This window comes from Bombina bombina, unplaced genomic scaffold, assembly GCF_027579735.1.
Source record: "Bombina bombina isolate aBomBom1 unplaced genomic scaffold, aBomBom1.pri scaffold_639, whole genome shotgun sequence".
NCBI lineage: Eukaryota > Metazoa > Chordata > Amphibia > Anura > Bombinatoridae > Bombina > Bombina bombina.
In genome coordinates this window covers 1-16,009 of record NW_026512308.1, presented here as the reverse complement: position 1 = coordinate 16,009, position 16,009 = coordinate 1, and the positions used below count along the sequence as shown (strand labels likewise).

The 16,009-nt window shown below is 37.2% G+C and overlaps 1 protein-coding gene across 1 annotated transcript in view; it reads right to left on the bottom strand.

The window, feature by feature from the left end:
• The window catches only part of LOC128644223 (U6 snRNA phosphodiesterase 1-like), a 62,060-nt gene extending 48,540 nt beyond the window's left edge, over positions 1 to 13,520 (bottom strand). The window contains exons 1-2 of the mRNA XM_053696916.1: positions 13,256 to 13,520; positions 9,263 to 9,417 (exon numbers count right to left, since the gene is read on the bottom strand). Coding sequence (XP_053552891.1) covers positions 9,263 to 9,377 — 115 coding nt within the window. The 5' untranslated portion in view covers positions 9,378 to 9,417; positions 13,256 to 13,520. The remainder of the gene's footprint in view (positions 1 to 9,262; positions 9,418 to 13,255) is intronic.
• Between the last annotated feature and the right edge of the window lie 2,489 nt (positions 13,521 to 16,009).

Sequence of the window (16,009 nt, the reverse complement as noted above, 5' to 3'; positions counted from 1 at the left end):
CAGAATCACAAAAGAATTTGAAGAAGTGAATAAGACAGCCAAATAAGAGAAATGAAAATCATGCACAATAATGAGAATGAATATCAGAACATAGACTCTGAAAATTGGTCAAAAACACCAAGTAGAAACACAAAGTACTGGTTGGGCACACAAAAAGAGAAGAGTATATACCACAAAGGAGGTGATATAATCAATACAAACAATGAGAGAGGTTATGAATAAACCATATAACCAAGGAAAACCACCAAAATTGGTACCCCAATAGTCATCAAAATTGGTATCAACACAGATACCAAAATAGATATCAGAACCATGAAAACTCAGATAGATTTTTACAGTCATCAATACAATTATTACAATAACAGATACAATGACAACCGACATAATAATAGACAAAATGACAATGGATTTAGAAATCAATCAAACCATTCATATAATATGTATAGAGAATACCCCAAACACTCCTATAATGAACAACAAAACTGGAGAATACCCCTACAAACAGATATACACCACTACAAGCACAACAGAGGCCCCGCGAGAACTCATCAATTCAGGAAACAACTAAATTCAAACATACAAGAAGACAACACACAGACAAAACATTTTTTAGAGGGTGTCCCCGCAAAGGCGGGGGGGCCATCAAGAGATTTATCCAGGAGCTATAATACCAGAAAGGAAACACACAAGGAAAAGAAGATTAGAGGTAGAAGAGGGAGAGGAAACCTCTAACAAATCACAAAGGAGATAGAAAGCAAAAGAAAGTTGGGAAAATTTTAATTTAGTAAAGTGCTTTTAACCGAAGAACAAGAGAAAGTATTAGGAAAAGGCCTCACGTTTGCACCATCATGCAGACTTAATAAATTTTGAGACCTTAATTAATGTCAATCAGTACATTAGAAAACTCACATTAAAAAGATACTTTCTCAAAATTCCCATACAACACAGGACACACAAAACATTTACATCCATACAGACCTGAAGGGCAAAATCCGATAATCTTTCCTATACAGGAGAAATGCGAACACATAAAACTATTTGAGGAGGAATATAAAGAAAGATTTAGAAACACTTGATCAAAGCAAACCTTTTTAAAAATAATATGAGTAAAAAAGAGAGTGAGAAGCGCTTAAGGAATTACAAATAACACTGATATAGTAGTGAAACCGGCAGATAAGGGTGGGGGGGATTGTCCTAATGGACACAAACTATTATATCCAAGAGAGCAAATAGGATCTTACAAGATAAGACTACTTACACTAAACTTAAACAGAATCCATTAAAGCAACAGGAATTAAAACTAGGAAATTACTCAAAGAGGCTAAGAAAGAAGGTATAATTAATGAATCAGAATTTAACTTTTTAAATACAACATATCCTAAGACCCCCACCTTTTACTTTCTACCAAAGATCCACAAAGATCTTAAAAATCCCCCTGGCCGTCCCATAATCTCTGGGATAGGTTCCCTTACATCAGGCCTAACCCAGTAGGTAGATTGTTTTTCCTACAGAAATATGTGATAACGCTACCAGCAGTATTTAGAGAGACTCGACACATTTTCTAAATAAAATCCAAAACCTAGGAATGGAAAGAAAATTACCATATGGCAACATGTGATTGTCAATTCTTTGTATACTATATATCACACCATATGGGAAAAGAGGCTAGTTAAATCATGTTTAGACAGGAGATATAGATCTATCTGAGGACTCAAAATAAATTTTATTTTTGGATTGTATTGGTTTTATCCTACAAAATAACAGTTTTTTATTCAATAAGAGGTAATTTCTCCAGACTAAGGGGAACGGCAAATGGGCACAAGGTTCGCCCCCAGTTATGCTAATTTGTTTATGGGCCACATTGAAGATTAATTACATCTACATGGCCATTGTGAGGCGAACCTTGTGCTCTATTGCAGATTCATAGATGAGCATTTTTATTGGTGTGGCGTGGGGACGTTGAACTATTAAACATATTTTTAACAGATGCTTAACAGTAACAACTTAGGAATATCCTTCTCTCATGAATACAGTTGTAGAGGAAACTCAATTTTTTAGATATTGCAATAGAAATCAATGATAATCAAATACCACAGCTGAAACCTACTTCAAAGCGATTGACGCTAATAATTATATACGATCATCCAGTTGCCATGTAAATCAATGAAACACAATATCCCAAGAAAGCCAGTATATGAGAGTAAAGAAAAAATTGTTCATCTCTAGAAAGCTATCAGACACAATCCAGATATTAACCACCAGATATATAGGAGAAAGTTATGACAGCAATAGAATAGGCGCAAATAACAACAAGAGGTTGCTAAAATTGATAGAAACACCTTATTACTACAAAAAAGAAATCCGTTGCACCAAAATCCAATGAACTGTTTATACCTTTCATCACTGGGTTTAGCTCAGAACACTATGAAGTCAAAAAGATTCTGAGGAAAACATTGACATTTAATTAAACAGGACCATATACTAGGGATCAAGTAAAAAATCAACCTGATATAATTTTTTAAAAAAGCTAGAAACTTAAAGAGTTTATTATCTCCCAGTGAATATAAGGAAAAACAACAACATTCTACATATAAAGATATGAAAGGAGATAAACTAGATGGTTTTTTTTCCGTGTAACACCTGTAAGTGCATGCAAACACAGTCATAAGATAAAAGATTTAAAATCACATAACACAAACTTCAGTTTTAAATAAAGCAATTAATAAGATGTTGCTGATAATGTTCATGTAATCTGTTCTATTTGGACGAGACGAGTAGGGATTTTTAAGAAGAGATCGCATCCGGGAACATATTTTTAAAAATAGAGCGACGGCTCTTCAGAAACAAAATTATATAACCATTTTAAAGAAAAAAATGAAGGGAGGTCTAAAAGATTTTAAATATTGGGGTGTAACACAAATTAATCTGGGGAGTAGGGGAGGGGGAATATCAACAATGTATTACTAAAAAAGGAAGCTGAATTTATATTTAATTTTAAAACCTCTCACCCCCATGGCCTGAACTCCGAAATGGATCTTAGTAGGCTAATATGAAAATCCAAATTTTCTAATTTTTCAAAAAAAGAGATTTTAAATAATCTTTTTATACACATGTATGATTTTATATTTTATAATACATGTGTATATATTATTATTTTCATTTTAAACTAATTTCCTAATTTTGCACAAACTTCATGAAATTGTTATTACTTTGTACAAATGTTCGCTATCTCTAACACCACCACATTAACACACACATATAACTACCCAAAACCCATTTAGAAACTTAGTAGAGATAGAATCCTCTCAAATATTTGTTGTTATATACACACATATATTTTTATATATTTTTTCCGTATATATTTTAATAACTTTTATATTTTTTATATTTTTTCCATTATTCAATAAGAGGTTGCCAAGATTGGATTTATTGTATCAAATGAATCAAATACTTAAAATCAAGTGTAACATATGAATTAACAAAACAGTGTAACGTTTGTAACACAATGATTCACAAATCTCCAATAGCTTATTCACATTGGCTGGGTATTGATCCAATGAGAAAAGAGAGAGGGCCTATTTAAAATGGCCTAAACATTTAGTAAGCATCTTGATAAAGGCCCCTGGAGGCTGAAACGCGTAGAACTTGCTTACTAAACCCTTGATACATTTTATATCTCTTTAGCTAGCTGAGGTATCGTTGGTGGATAGGACAGGTACATGAGCGGTCACTGATCACAGGTGAGCCGTCTCTGTATGTGTAATTCCTGCCCCAGGACCCACAGGAAAACGAACCCAGAGTGCTTTTTAAAGGTCTATCATTCATAGGCTGAAATATTGCACAACCTGCGCTTTACTATTTGGAAATCTGAACTGAACTTTAACCCGGAACTTGATCCCTCTGGAGGCCATTTCCACACGCTGGATACCTGGCTGCGGAGACGGACAGATACTGGCTAAAAACAGCGCTAAAAAAACGGAGGAAAGCCATACAGAAAGAAGGATAAAGTTACTTCTCATATCACTCAGTTTTTACCCGGTCTTTGAATTGACACACTGGTAACATTACCCCCCTAAGGAGATCACACTGGTAAACATTACCACCCACGGATCACACTGGTAAACATTATCACCCACGGATCAGCTCCATTTTGGGAATACTGATATCAAGCACTTTTTAATAGACTTTTTAATAGACTTTGTAGTTATTTTATCTGTTTTTGTCATATAGGCTGCCAATAATTCTGGTTAGTTATACATGCTGCTATTAATTCTGTCTAGTCCATATATGCTGCTAATAATTTTGTTTATTTGAGAACCTCAGATAGTCACTCTCATTGCAGTCTTTTAGATACACTCATTTTTTACCTGATGCCGGCATCTTTTATAGGAGTTATCTGTTAGAATTTATGTTAGAATTTATCTTATATTGTTATAATAAATATTGATTTATTTGTACATATATATCCAATTCCTCTTTTTTTTGGCTACGTAGACACGCTAATTTTAATTCAATTTTTATTGTTTATTTATACTAGTAATGTACTATCTCATTAGAGTTTTTTAGATATTTTGGCTCTCAGCTATTCGTTAGCGCTATCCCTCCCCCACACTTTCTTTTTGAACTAAGGGTGTACTTTATGAGGTTAGCACACTCCATATTGGGATTAGCTAGGAGAGCAGAAGTGTAGTATCCCTAATCACACTCTACATTTTCAGATGTACGAATGACCAGATCTTGTTGGCTTTCTAATTGTTTAACTGCTGCCTTTTGCTTGATTGTAAGGTTGTCATGAGTATTGGTATATGTCTTCTGATTGCCTAATTGGACAATTTCTTTCTCTACTTGTTTCTGAAATAAGTTGATATGTTGACCTCTTGATTGAGTGGTATAAAAATTAGATCTCGCCTTTTTTGGTTTTGGTATACACAGGTCATTGAATTCAGTGCCATTTTCTCCCAGAATTTTAATTGTTCCAAAGTACAAATATCCTTAAAATCAAAATTCGAAGTTGAACTTAAATTTATATCAGGTCCAATGGCACTGAGATCAAAAGAAATAGGATGTACTTCTCTATCCTCAGACAATACATCATCATCAATTTCATTACAATGATCAGAGTTATGGAAGTGTTTGTGCAACGTTAGCTTCCTTACAAATTTATTAACATCAAGTAGCGTGTTAAAAACTGAAAAATTGTAAGTTGGGGCAAAACCTAAGCCCTTAGACAAAACATTTATGTGATCATCAGTAAGTTGGAAGTCCGATAAATTAATGACAGAGAGTGCTATTTCTTCTTTGACCCCCTCTTTGAAACTCTTCTTCCTTCTCCTGGATTCAGCTCTGCGCGTCCTTTTTCTTTTCCTAAAGGGATTTCTTGTTTTCTTGCTTTTGGGCGGACATCATCATCTTTCCTTCCTTGATCTTCACGTGATGATTCCTGCAACGAGAGTAAGGGAGGGGCAGACAAAGAGGAAGAAGAAGAGGAAGAAGAAGAAGATGATGATGAACTATCATCTGAGGAAACACCACTTTTTTGTTTTTCTTCTTTTTATGTTTTTTCTTCAAAATAGATTTTGGTTCAGACGAGGATATCGAAGCACTCGCTAGATGTGACTTAATCTTATGCTTGATCTTTTATTCTTATGCTTATTCTTGTTTTTGTTTCTATTTCTGTTTTTATTAGAGTTACGGCTCTCACCATCTGTGTCTGGACTTGAGTTGTAGTCCCTCTGATTGACAGAAGACCTACGTTGTCGTCTGGTAAATCTGGACCAATCATATACATTATTCTTTAAATAGTCGTCTTGGTCTCGGTTAAATTTTCTTCCTTTGAGTGAGGCCAATTCAGTGTCAAATTTCCGTACTCTTTTCTTCATGTTGGATTTCAACTCAGGATATTCCTCATCTTGTTTGTAGTTCTTTAACTCCTGCTTGATATTACTGATCTGTACCTTTAAGGAATCCCTTTTCATATTTTTGCTCCTTATAAGAATATCAATGATTGTTAAAGAACAGGTGGTGAGTGTTTTTAAATTTACAAGAATATTCTTCTTGTCCTGAGGTAGGAAAGATCCCTTTCCACCCGTAATCTCTGAAATAATTTCCGCCAGACCAGAACCGAATAGGGTCTTACCTTTATAAGGTAAAGCTAAAAGCTTGGCCTTTGAAGATACATCAGTCGACCAAGATTTTAACCAGAGAGCTCTACGAATAAAAACAGTGAAGCTAGACATCTTAGCTCCCAGTCTAATTACCTGAATGTTGGCATCTCAGATAAAGGTACTGGCTATTTTAAGAGCCTTGATCCTATCTTGTATCTCCTCAATCGTAGTCTCCTCTGATATCAGATCAAACAGGGCATCGCACCAGTAAGATGCTGCACCCGCAACCGTAGCAATACTTGCCGCAGGTTGCCACTTTAATCACTGATGGATGTACATCTTTTTTAAGTAAGCCTCTAGTTTCTTATCCATAGGATCTTTAAAAGAAAACTATGCTCTATACGAATTATAGTTCTTTTAGCTAGAGTAGAGATAGCTCCTTCTACTTTAGGCACCGTGTGCCATGAGTCCCGAATGAGTCAGCAACAGGAAACATCTTTTTAAATACAGGGGAAGGGGAAAAAAGAAACCCCTGGCTTATCCCATTCCTGAGCTATGATTTCAGACATCTTGTCTGGAACAGGAAAAACATCCTCTGAAGGGAGAGAATCATAAACTCTGTTAAGTTTAAAATACTTTTTAGGTTGACAGGAATCGAAGGTTCAGAATCATCACAAGGTAGCTAGAACTCTTTCAGTAGCAACCAGAGATGTTCAAGCTTAAATCTGAAATGAACTTCTTCTGATTCAGAAGATTCCCCCCCCACCATAGTATCAGAGTCTGAGATCTCAGCTTCAGAAGCTACTGAAGTATCTTCCTTGTCAGACATCTTGGAAAGGTTGACCAGCACAAATTTAGAGGGGTTCGAAACCCTTACTAGCAGAAATATGTCTAGATTTCCTCGTAACGCTTTACCCAAAGAGGGAAAAGCAGCTAAAGCCCGCAGACCACCGCAGACCACCGCAGAGGTAATCTGTTCAGGCAAAATCCTCCTGGCAAATAAATACCCCCCAGGAGGTTGAGAGAAACCGCAGGGCACTTGTATGTGAGACCATTAAGGCTTGGGACATTTGAGGAGAAAGCTGCGGCATATCCTGAACAGCATTATCCTGAGAGACTATTGGTTTAAAAGGAAGCAATTTATGTTTTAATTTTAGAGTCTTAGCTAAACATGAGGAACAAAAATTGAATAGGCAAAAACAATTTGGGCCTCTAAACATAATAGATATTTGTCCAGAGAAACAGAATCTTGGTCAGTGTCCATAGCTAAAAAAAGTTGGTATAGAAAAATAAAATGGAAACCGTTATGTCACTTTAAGAAACATTAGGGACAAATACTCAAATTATTTCAAAGTAAACTCAAAGATATTTAAGCAGTTTACAATAAAAAATCCTCACACCTCTATACCTCAGACTAGCTGAGGAGATCTTACCACACCGGAAACTGGAGTTGACACTAGTAAAAGGAGAAGTCTTTCACGAACTGCAAATCCGCTGTCAGTGATGGCTTTCAGCCCTGGAAAGCTGAATCCAGATCGGTAAAGAATTACTAAAGCCCCAACATGCGATCGTTTTATACACAGAGCAGTAAAAACATACGCACTAGGCCTCACTTTCCACTCCGCTCTCAAGTATACAAGTGGAATGGCACGTGATCGGACTAGAAAATAAACTGCGCCACTGAAAAAACGTAAAGATTCAGCTCCAACCTATAAACAACACTAACTACAGAGCGAAAATCTCTAAGTCTCAACTCTGCACTGATAGCCCAATATTTAAAAACAAAGTACATGCCGTTATGTTTTTCACATGTGCTACAGACCCTCCTTTAAAAAATGCTTCAGCCAGTCTCTCAAATAAAAAAGGGAAATGAAACCCTTAACATTTACTTTTAGCCTCATTAAAACAGTGCCTGCCAAGCTGCCCAAAAGTTAACCCCCAAAGGTTGTAATATGTCCCATATGATAATCCACTAGAGGAATTAACCTCCAAAGTGCTGTCCTTCAGTACCTAGAAGGCAAATGCACTTACCTGTGGATCCAGCTGCAGGTCAACAACAGCTTCTTTAGGTGTGATAGACACTCCACTCTCTATCAGGGACCTGAAGAAAAAGAAAGAACTGAGTAATCAACCCTGGCTTTCCATGAAGGGGTAGCAATAATGTTAGAAATAAAGCAAAGACAACCTTGCCACTTTCTAACTGCTAACAGCCACCATTACTTTTACTAAAGAGATTGACATGGACACAGCATAGTCCCAAATTCTTGTTTGCAGGGAAAAGTACCCATAAAAGGATTAAATATCTTCAGACACCAACTTCGCACATCCTCCATTGACAAATGCAAAGAGAATGACTGGGGATTATGGGTAAGGGAAGTTACACTTAACAGCTTTGCTGGGGTGTTCTTTGCCTCCTCCTGCTGGCCAAGAGTTGAATATCCCACTAGTAATTTGAATGGTGTTGTGGACTCTCCATGCCATAGGAAAGAAATTGGGGTTTTTTTTATTTTAAAAGGGACATGAAACCCAAACTTTTTATGATTCAGATAAAGCATACATTTTAAACAACTTTTCAATTTACCACTATTATTAATTTTGCTTCTTCTCTTGATATCCTTTATTGAAGAAGCAGCAATGCACTACCGGGAGCTATCTGAACCCATTGGTGAGCCCAAGACAAAAGCAGAACTGTAAGTTTAGGAGTCTGCCCATTTTTGGTTTTGCACCTGGATAGCGCTTGTTGATTGGTGGCTAAATGTAACCACCAATCAGCAAGTGCTACCCAGGTGCTGAACCAATAATGGGCCAGCTCCTAAGCTTACATTCCTGCTTTTTGAATAAAGATGCCAGAAGAACAAAGAAAATTTGATAATATGAGTAAAATAGAAAGTTGCTTAAAATTGCATGCTCTATCTGAATCTTTAAATACAAAATGTGGGGTCATATCCCTTTAACTAGAGTGGAGAAAAGAAACGTAATTTTGTGTTTAACCCTTTCACACTCACAGTTCACTAATTGCATATACATGGCACAAACTATTAGTCTGTCAACACCACTTTACCACTATATTTGACTATATAAATATTTTAAACACTCTTCATAAGTGATTTTGGTGGGGTTGTCAAACTGAATTCTGTATCCGTTTTAAAAGTACTCACAAGGTATATAGACATAGGTAGCCCAGTTGCCTCGCTCATGTTTGAAGTTGCGTATCCGGCCACCATGCTTTGTGACATCATCACATACTTCATTTTCTATCACATCCTGGAACATATTGAGCACACTTTCTGGGACCGGCAGACGAGGTGCGACCCTGAGGAACACACAGTAAATGTGGGATAAAGAGTTGTGCTAAAGCAATATTAAACACCTCTTGCTATTTTTTTGTTTTTGGTGGGGGGGAATCTCTTCTTCAAAATTCTGCAAATTGCCTAAACTAGTTATCGGATTTGCAGCATTTTGAAGAAAACCTAGTTTACTGAAGCAGAAAAGCTATTGGAGGAGATAGTCTGCTGGGCATAGAAGGGAATCATGGTGCTTTATGACAAATAGTCTTATGGATGAGTAGCATTTAAGGTTAGGGAAGAAACAGTGTTATTGGGGAGGCAAATGGAAATAAAAAAAGGATTTATGATGCTTCAGGGACAACAGATACCAGAAATGATAAAAGAGAAGTGTTCCGAGTACTGAAGACAAGAAAACTGAGCCAGGCTAAGTCTATTCAAGAAGAGAGACATCAAACCCAGTTACAATTGTATTCTATTAAATAAGAAAATGACGCATGAGAGATTCTCACGTTTTGGATAATATGCTCCATGAGGCAAAACATTCCTCAATCATTGGTGAATATAAGTTGCTGAACAATATGGAGACACTGAGCTTTTAGGAGAGAAAGCAAAATACTAAACAATGAGGCATTAACATGGAGAACAAGGGAAGAAAAAACAGAATTGTTCTGTCATGATTCAGAGAGAGCATGCAATATAAAAAAAACTTTCCAAAGCTAATTTGTTCTTTTGATATCCTTTGTTGAAAGGACTAGCTGTTGATAGGTGACTGCACTTCATTGCTGCTCTTTCAACAAATGATTCCAATGAAGCAAATCTGATAATAGAAGTAATTTGGAAAGCTGTTTAAAGGTACAGTCTAGTCAAAATTAAACTTTGATGATTCAGATAGGGAATGCAATTTTAAACACCTTTCCAATCTAGCGCTGCGGAATCTGTTGGCGGTCTACAAATAACCGATAATAATAATTTACTTGTATCATTCAATTTGCTTTGTTCTCTTGGTATTCCTTGTTGAAAGCTATCTCTGGGCGTTATGACAGTTTTTCACAGCTAGAGGGCGTTAGTTCATGTGTTCCATACAAATAACATTGTGCTCATGCACGTGGAGTTACCTAGGAGTCAGCACTGATTGGCTAACATGCATGTCAGTCAAAAGTACTAAAATAAGGGGGCAGTATGCAGAGGCTTAGATACAAGGTAATCACAGAGGTAAAAAGTATATTAATATAACCATGTTGGGGAATGGGAAATAAAGGTATTATTTATCTTTTTAAACAATAAAAAAATAGTTTGCTCTATCTGAATCATGAAGGGAAAAACATATGGGTTGTATGTCCCGTTAAGACTAGAATATGATTTCCTAAAGTTCTAACTTGTTCAAATCTAAGTAAATGGAATTTTGCAGTAATTCTTCCACATGGCATATGGAAAAAAACATACCTAGAGTAATACATTTATATTACTTTGCTTAACCCCTTAACGACCAAGGACGTACGCCACACGTCCTCAAAAAAAAATGCAGTTAATGACCGAGGACGTGTGGCGTACGTCCTTGGTCTGGAAAGCAGCTGGAAGCGATCCTGCTCGCTTCCAGCTGCTTTCCGTTTATTGCAGTGATGCCTCGATATGGAGGCATCCTGCAATAACCCCCCTTGGCCATCCGATGCAGAGAGAGCCACTCTGTGGCCCTCTCTGCACCGGACATCGATGGCCGGTATCGTTGGTGGGTGGGAGCTTACGTGGGAGGCGGGTGGGCGGCCATCGGTGCTCTATGTGGAGTGGAGGGGGGCGGGATCGGGGGGCGGGAGCTACAGGGGCGCGCACTGGGAGCGCAGCGCGAGTGCCACGGAGGGTGGTGGGCGGGGCGCGTGCACGGGGCGGAGCGGGTGGGAACCGCTACACTACAGAAAAAAAAGTTAAAAGTTAAAAACACAAATACACTAAAATGCAATCTAAGGGTCCTCAAAGGGGTTGGGGGTTGGTCTCGGTGGGGGGGGGAAGCTACACTACAGAAAAGGGAATTTTTTAAAAAAAAGGCACATTTTGTTACAAAACTGGGTACTGGCAGACAGCTGCCAGTACCCCAAGATGGCGCCCATTATTTCAGAGGGGAAGGGTTAGTGAGCAGTTTGGTGGGGGATCAGTGAGGTTGGGGTCTAAGGGGGGATCCTACACATCAGCATATGTAAATTTGCTTTTTTTTTTTTTAAAAAAAAAAAAGGGCCAAATACCTTTTATTTTTGTACTGGCAGAGTTTCTGCCTGTACTTAATCTGGCGGGGACATTTGTGGGGTGGGGGAGGGAAGAGAGCTGTTTGGGAGGGATCAGGGGGTCTGATGTTTCAGGTGGGAGGCTGAGCTCTACACTAAAGCTAAAATTAACCCTGCAAGCTCCCTACAAGCTACATAATTAACCCCTTCACTGCTAGCCATAATACACATGTGATGCGCAGCGGCATTTAGAGGCCTTCTAATTACCAAAAAGCAATGCCAAAGCCATATATGTCTGCTATTTCTGAACAAAGGGGATCCCAGAGAAGCATTTACAACCATTTGTGCCATAATTGCAGAAGCTGTTTGTAAATAATTTCAGTGAGAAACCTAAAATTGAGAAAAAATTAACGTTTTTTTTAATTTGATCGCATTTGGCGGTGAAATGGTGGCATGAAATATACCAAAATTGGCCTAGATCAATACTTGGGGTTGTCTACTACACTACACTAAAGCTAGAACTACCCCAAAAAGCTCCCTACATGCTCCCTAATTAACCCCTTCACTGCTGGGCATAATACACGTGTGGTGCGCAGTGGCATTTAGCGGCCTTCTAATTACCAAAAAGCAACACCAAAGTCATATATGTCTGCTATTTCTGAACAAAAGGGGATCCCAGAGAAGAATTTACAACCATTTATGCCATAATTGCACAAGCTGTTTGTAAATAATTTAAGTTAGAAACCAAAAGTTTGTGAAAAAATTTGTGAAAAGTGAACGATTTTTTGTATTTGATTGCATTTGGCGGTGAAAATGGTGGCATGAAATATACCAAAATGGCCTAGATCAATACTTTGGGTTGTCTACTAAAAAAAAAATATATACATGTCAATGGATATTCAGAGATTCCTGAAAGATATCAGTGCTCTAATGTAACTATCGCTAATTTTGAAAAGAAATGGTTTGGAAATAGCAAAGTGCTACTTTTATTTATGGCCCTATAGTTTACAAAAAAAGCAAAGAACATGTAAACATTGGGTATTTCTAAACTCAGGACAAAATTTAGAAACTATTTAGCATGGGTGTTTTTTGGTGGTTGTAGATGTGTAACAGATTTTGGGGGTCAAAGTTAGAAAAAGTGTGTTTTTTTCCATTTTTTCCTCATATTTTATAATTTTTTTATAGTAAATTATAAGAAATGATGAAAATAATGGTATCTTTAGAAAGTCCATTTAATGGCGAGAAAAACGGTATATAATATGTGTAGGTACAGTAAATGAGTAAGAGGAAAATTACAGCTAAACACAAACACCTCAAAAATGTAAAAATAGCCTTGGTCCCAAACGGACAGAAAATGGAAAAGTGCTGTGGTCATTAAGGGGTTAATAAATGTTTAGGCTAAAAAGGTGAATATTAAATGTGTTAAGACATGTTTGTTTTTTTATAACAATCCAGATCTAATTTTATATTATATATATGTACTTCTAGTTCTGGGGGTACCAACAAACGTAAGCTGTGACACCCAAACTTTTATCCGAAATGAGATTGAGAACTAATCTAAATCTGTGGCAGGTTTAGATACATAAACATACACTTTCAATCTTAAAACAATCAACAGAACTACAAGCCCCATGATTCTCTGCGGCCCAACCTGTCCTGCGGTTCCTCATCTTCTGAGCTACTGTATTCCACCAGAGCCAGCGCTGACGAGATCACAAAGTTTTAACGTTCAGGAAACCGGGGATTTGTTTTATATGTGAGATTAGCAATTACGGGGAGATGGCGGAGAGGAAACCTCTATCGATTAGAACATCAATATGAGAACAGAAATATACAGAAAATGAAATAGCAATGTATGTAAAATAGAGTCGCAGAACATCAATTTCCTGAAGATAACTCCGCGTACAACTGACAGCACTTCCTGTCTCCGACTCTCAGCCTATCACAGAGCTCGCTCTGCCCAAGTATGTCTCGGTTCCTCTTGCGTTTGAGATTTAGGATTAGTTGGTTTAGGTTATAAACTGCCCTTTCATCCATTAGATATTCTAGCAGAGTTTCCACCAATATTTGTTTGTATTTGACATATAAAAAATACAATTTGCTTTACCAGGTCGGACTTAACTGATAATGTCATTCTACTTATGTTTTACCGTATCGGACTTACTAATAATATATTTATGCTCTAGCATTATTCTCTACCAGAGCTAACTTACTAAAATAACATTATGCTTTACAAAAGAGGATCAAATAATAAAGATGATTTTATCAGTAGTAAACCTACACATGGAATTAGAAGAGGATGTCAGACTAAAATAAGTTGTAAAATTCTACAAAAAAACTAAAACATATGCACTGCAAGCGTATGATATTAGGTTATTTATACAAACAGAATATTGCAGACCGTACTTCTCTGTCTCCTTTTTGTAAGATAAAAAAACTAATGAAGGCATTATAAAATACAGTGTTCTCCACAGAAAGTTTTGCCAGCTGGGTGGCATCATGAAGTAGCGGATGGGGGTAGTGTAATACTTTAAAACATTATAACATTTTTTTGTCATTTATAAATGTTACTAAAGCTATCCAAAGCACCAATTAATTGCATAGGTTTTCTTTCCACTGTTTTTTCTCCATTAACTTCTATGGGGCAATAGGTTATCATTTGCACGACAGTCTAATTGCACTAGAAGTAAGCTGCGCTCGTCGGGTTAGTGCGAGAGCGATAACTTTTTAACTCATAACACCAGTGCAACACGATGAGTGCAAAAAGTTTACTTCTAGCGCTCTAGCGGAAGCACAAAATACCGCTCCACTTGTAATCTAGCCCCAAACCTGAGAAGGCTGATGTGTGCAGGAGAGAGATTACATAGTCTTTTATATATAACTGAATTGTCAGGAAGTGTTTGGATTGCAGTTTGGTGGCAAATGCGGGTCATGAACATGTAGGCCATTACAGAATTCATTATATCTGGCACCATAAAAGTAAAATCTGGAAAAATAATTCAGCTTACTTGGCATTGAGTTGGCAGAGAGTTGGCTAAGACAGAGATGTCACTTCTGATTGTTTTGTATAGTAAATATATTAAATAGCTAAATATTTTCCTCCAAAGAATTTGTTCATTCAATGCAGACTTAATCAGAAGAATCTCCCAATCTCCTTTAGCATAGGTAACCTCAGTAGAAGGCAACTTCTGTGAAGAGTATGTTATATGATGCAATGCTATATTATTAAAAAATCCCTGGCAACAAGACAACCCAAACACCACCTCTGAAGCATCTACCTTTACAATGTTAATATCAGTTTTATGTAGGGTGGAGATTAGCTCAGTAATGAAAAGGTTTCAGGTTTTGAAAAAAAGCAACATGGTAACCAGGTAAAATGTAGTCTCTCGGGTCTGGGTTCTGTGTAGTGAAAGTCAATCCTAATGTTGTGGAAGAGGCAACAAGACTGGTAGATGTTTCAGATGTTTGAGCAGAAACAGGAGTGGGGATGGGCTTCTAGGGAAGTCAACTTCACTGTGATAGCTTAAACCTTTGCATTCAAAACACCCATCTGTGCAGCTTGTGCTCCCAACATTTGCCCTTGGTAGGTCCCTTCCTTAGCAGTGTCCATATTGTGGTCCATGTATACTGTCATACTTGCTCAACTGTAGAGAATGTCAGTGCTTGCGAGGAACCAGTGGAGAAGGTTGGATATAAGTGCAGCCCTGGACAGAGCCTGAGATTTGACACATCTTCTATGCATTAATGGGACAGTAAACACCTTGTAATTACAACACATTTCATATTTACAGGAAACAATTTGGGCTTGAGTCTGCAGACAACAAGGATAGTCACTGTCATAATGTTAGAAACAAATATATTGTTTTGCAGTTGTTATCAGTTAAAACAATTAGATATAGATATGAAGCAGGGTTAGAGAACTCAGCAAAGCACCTTTCAAGTTCTAAGAATTAGAAAAAGACATAATTTTCAGAGCTAAATTACATGAAAATGAGGTTACATTGGTTTTGTCATTACACATAACATGTTATATAAAAATCTTAAGTTGCTTTTGTCTGTTTAACAATTATAAATAGTATAAAATATTATGAGCAAAAGCTAGGAGATTTGTTCAATGACCATAGGTACATGGGGTAAAGCAGGACGTGAAGTCAGGCAAGTCAAAAGATCCGGAACTAAGTAGCCATCTGAATATCACATCCAGTATAGACCAGGGTCTCAGAACAGAGGGACTAGCAGGCAAACATCCAGAATAAAAAGAGTGTTCAAACGTGGTTAGCAGGTGTTTATAAGCAGGTATTTAAACCTACCTGCCGGCCATACCTGCCTTTTGTAACCACTGGTCATGTCAGCCTCATGTGCACACTGGCTATATTCTATTATAGTGCCTGATGACGACTCTACA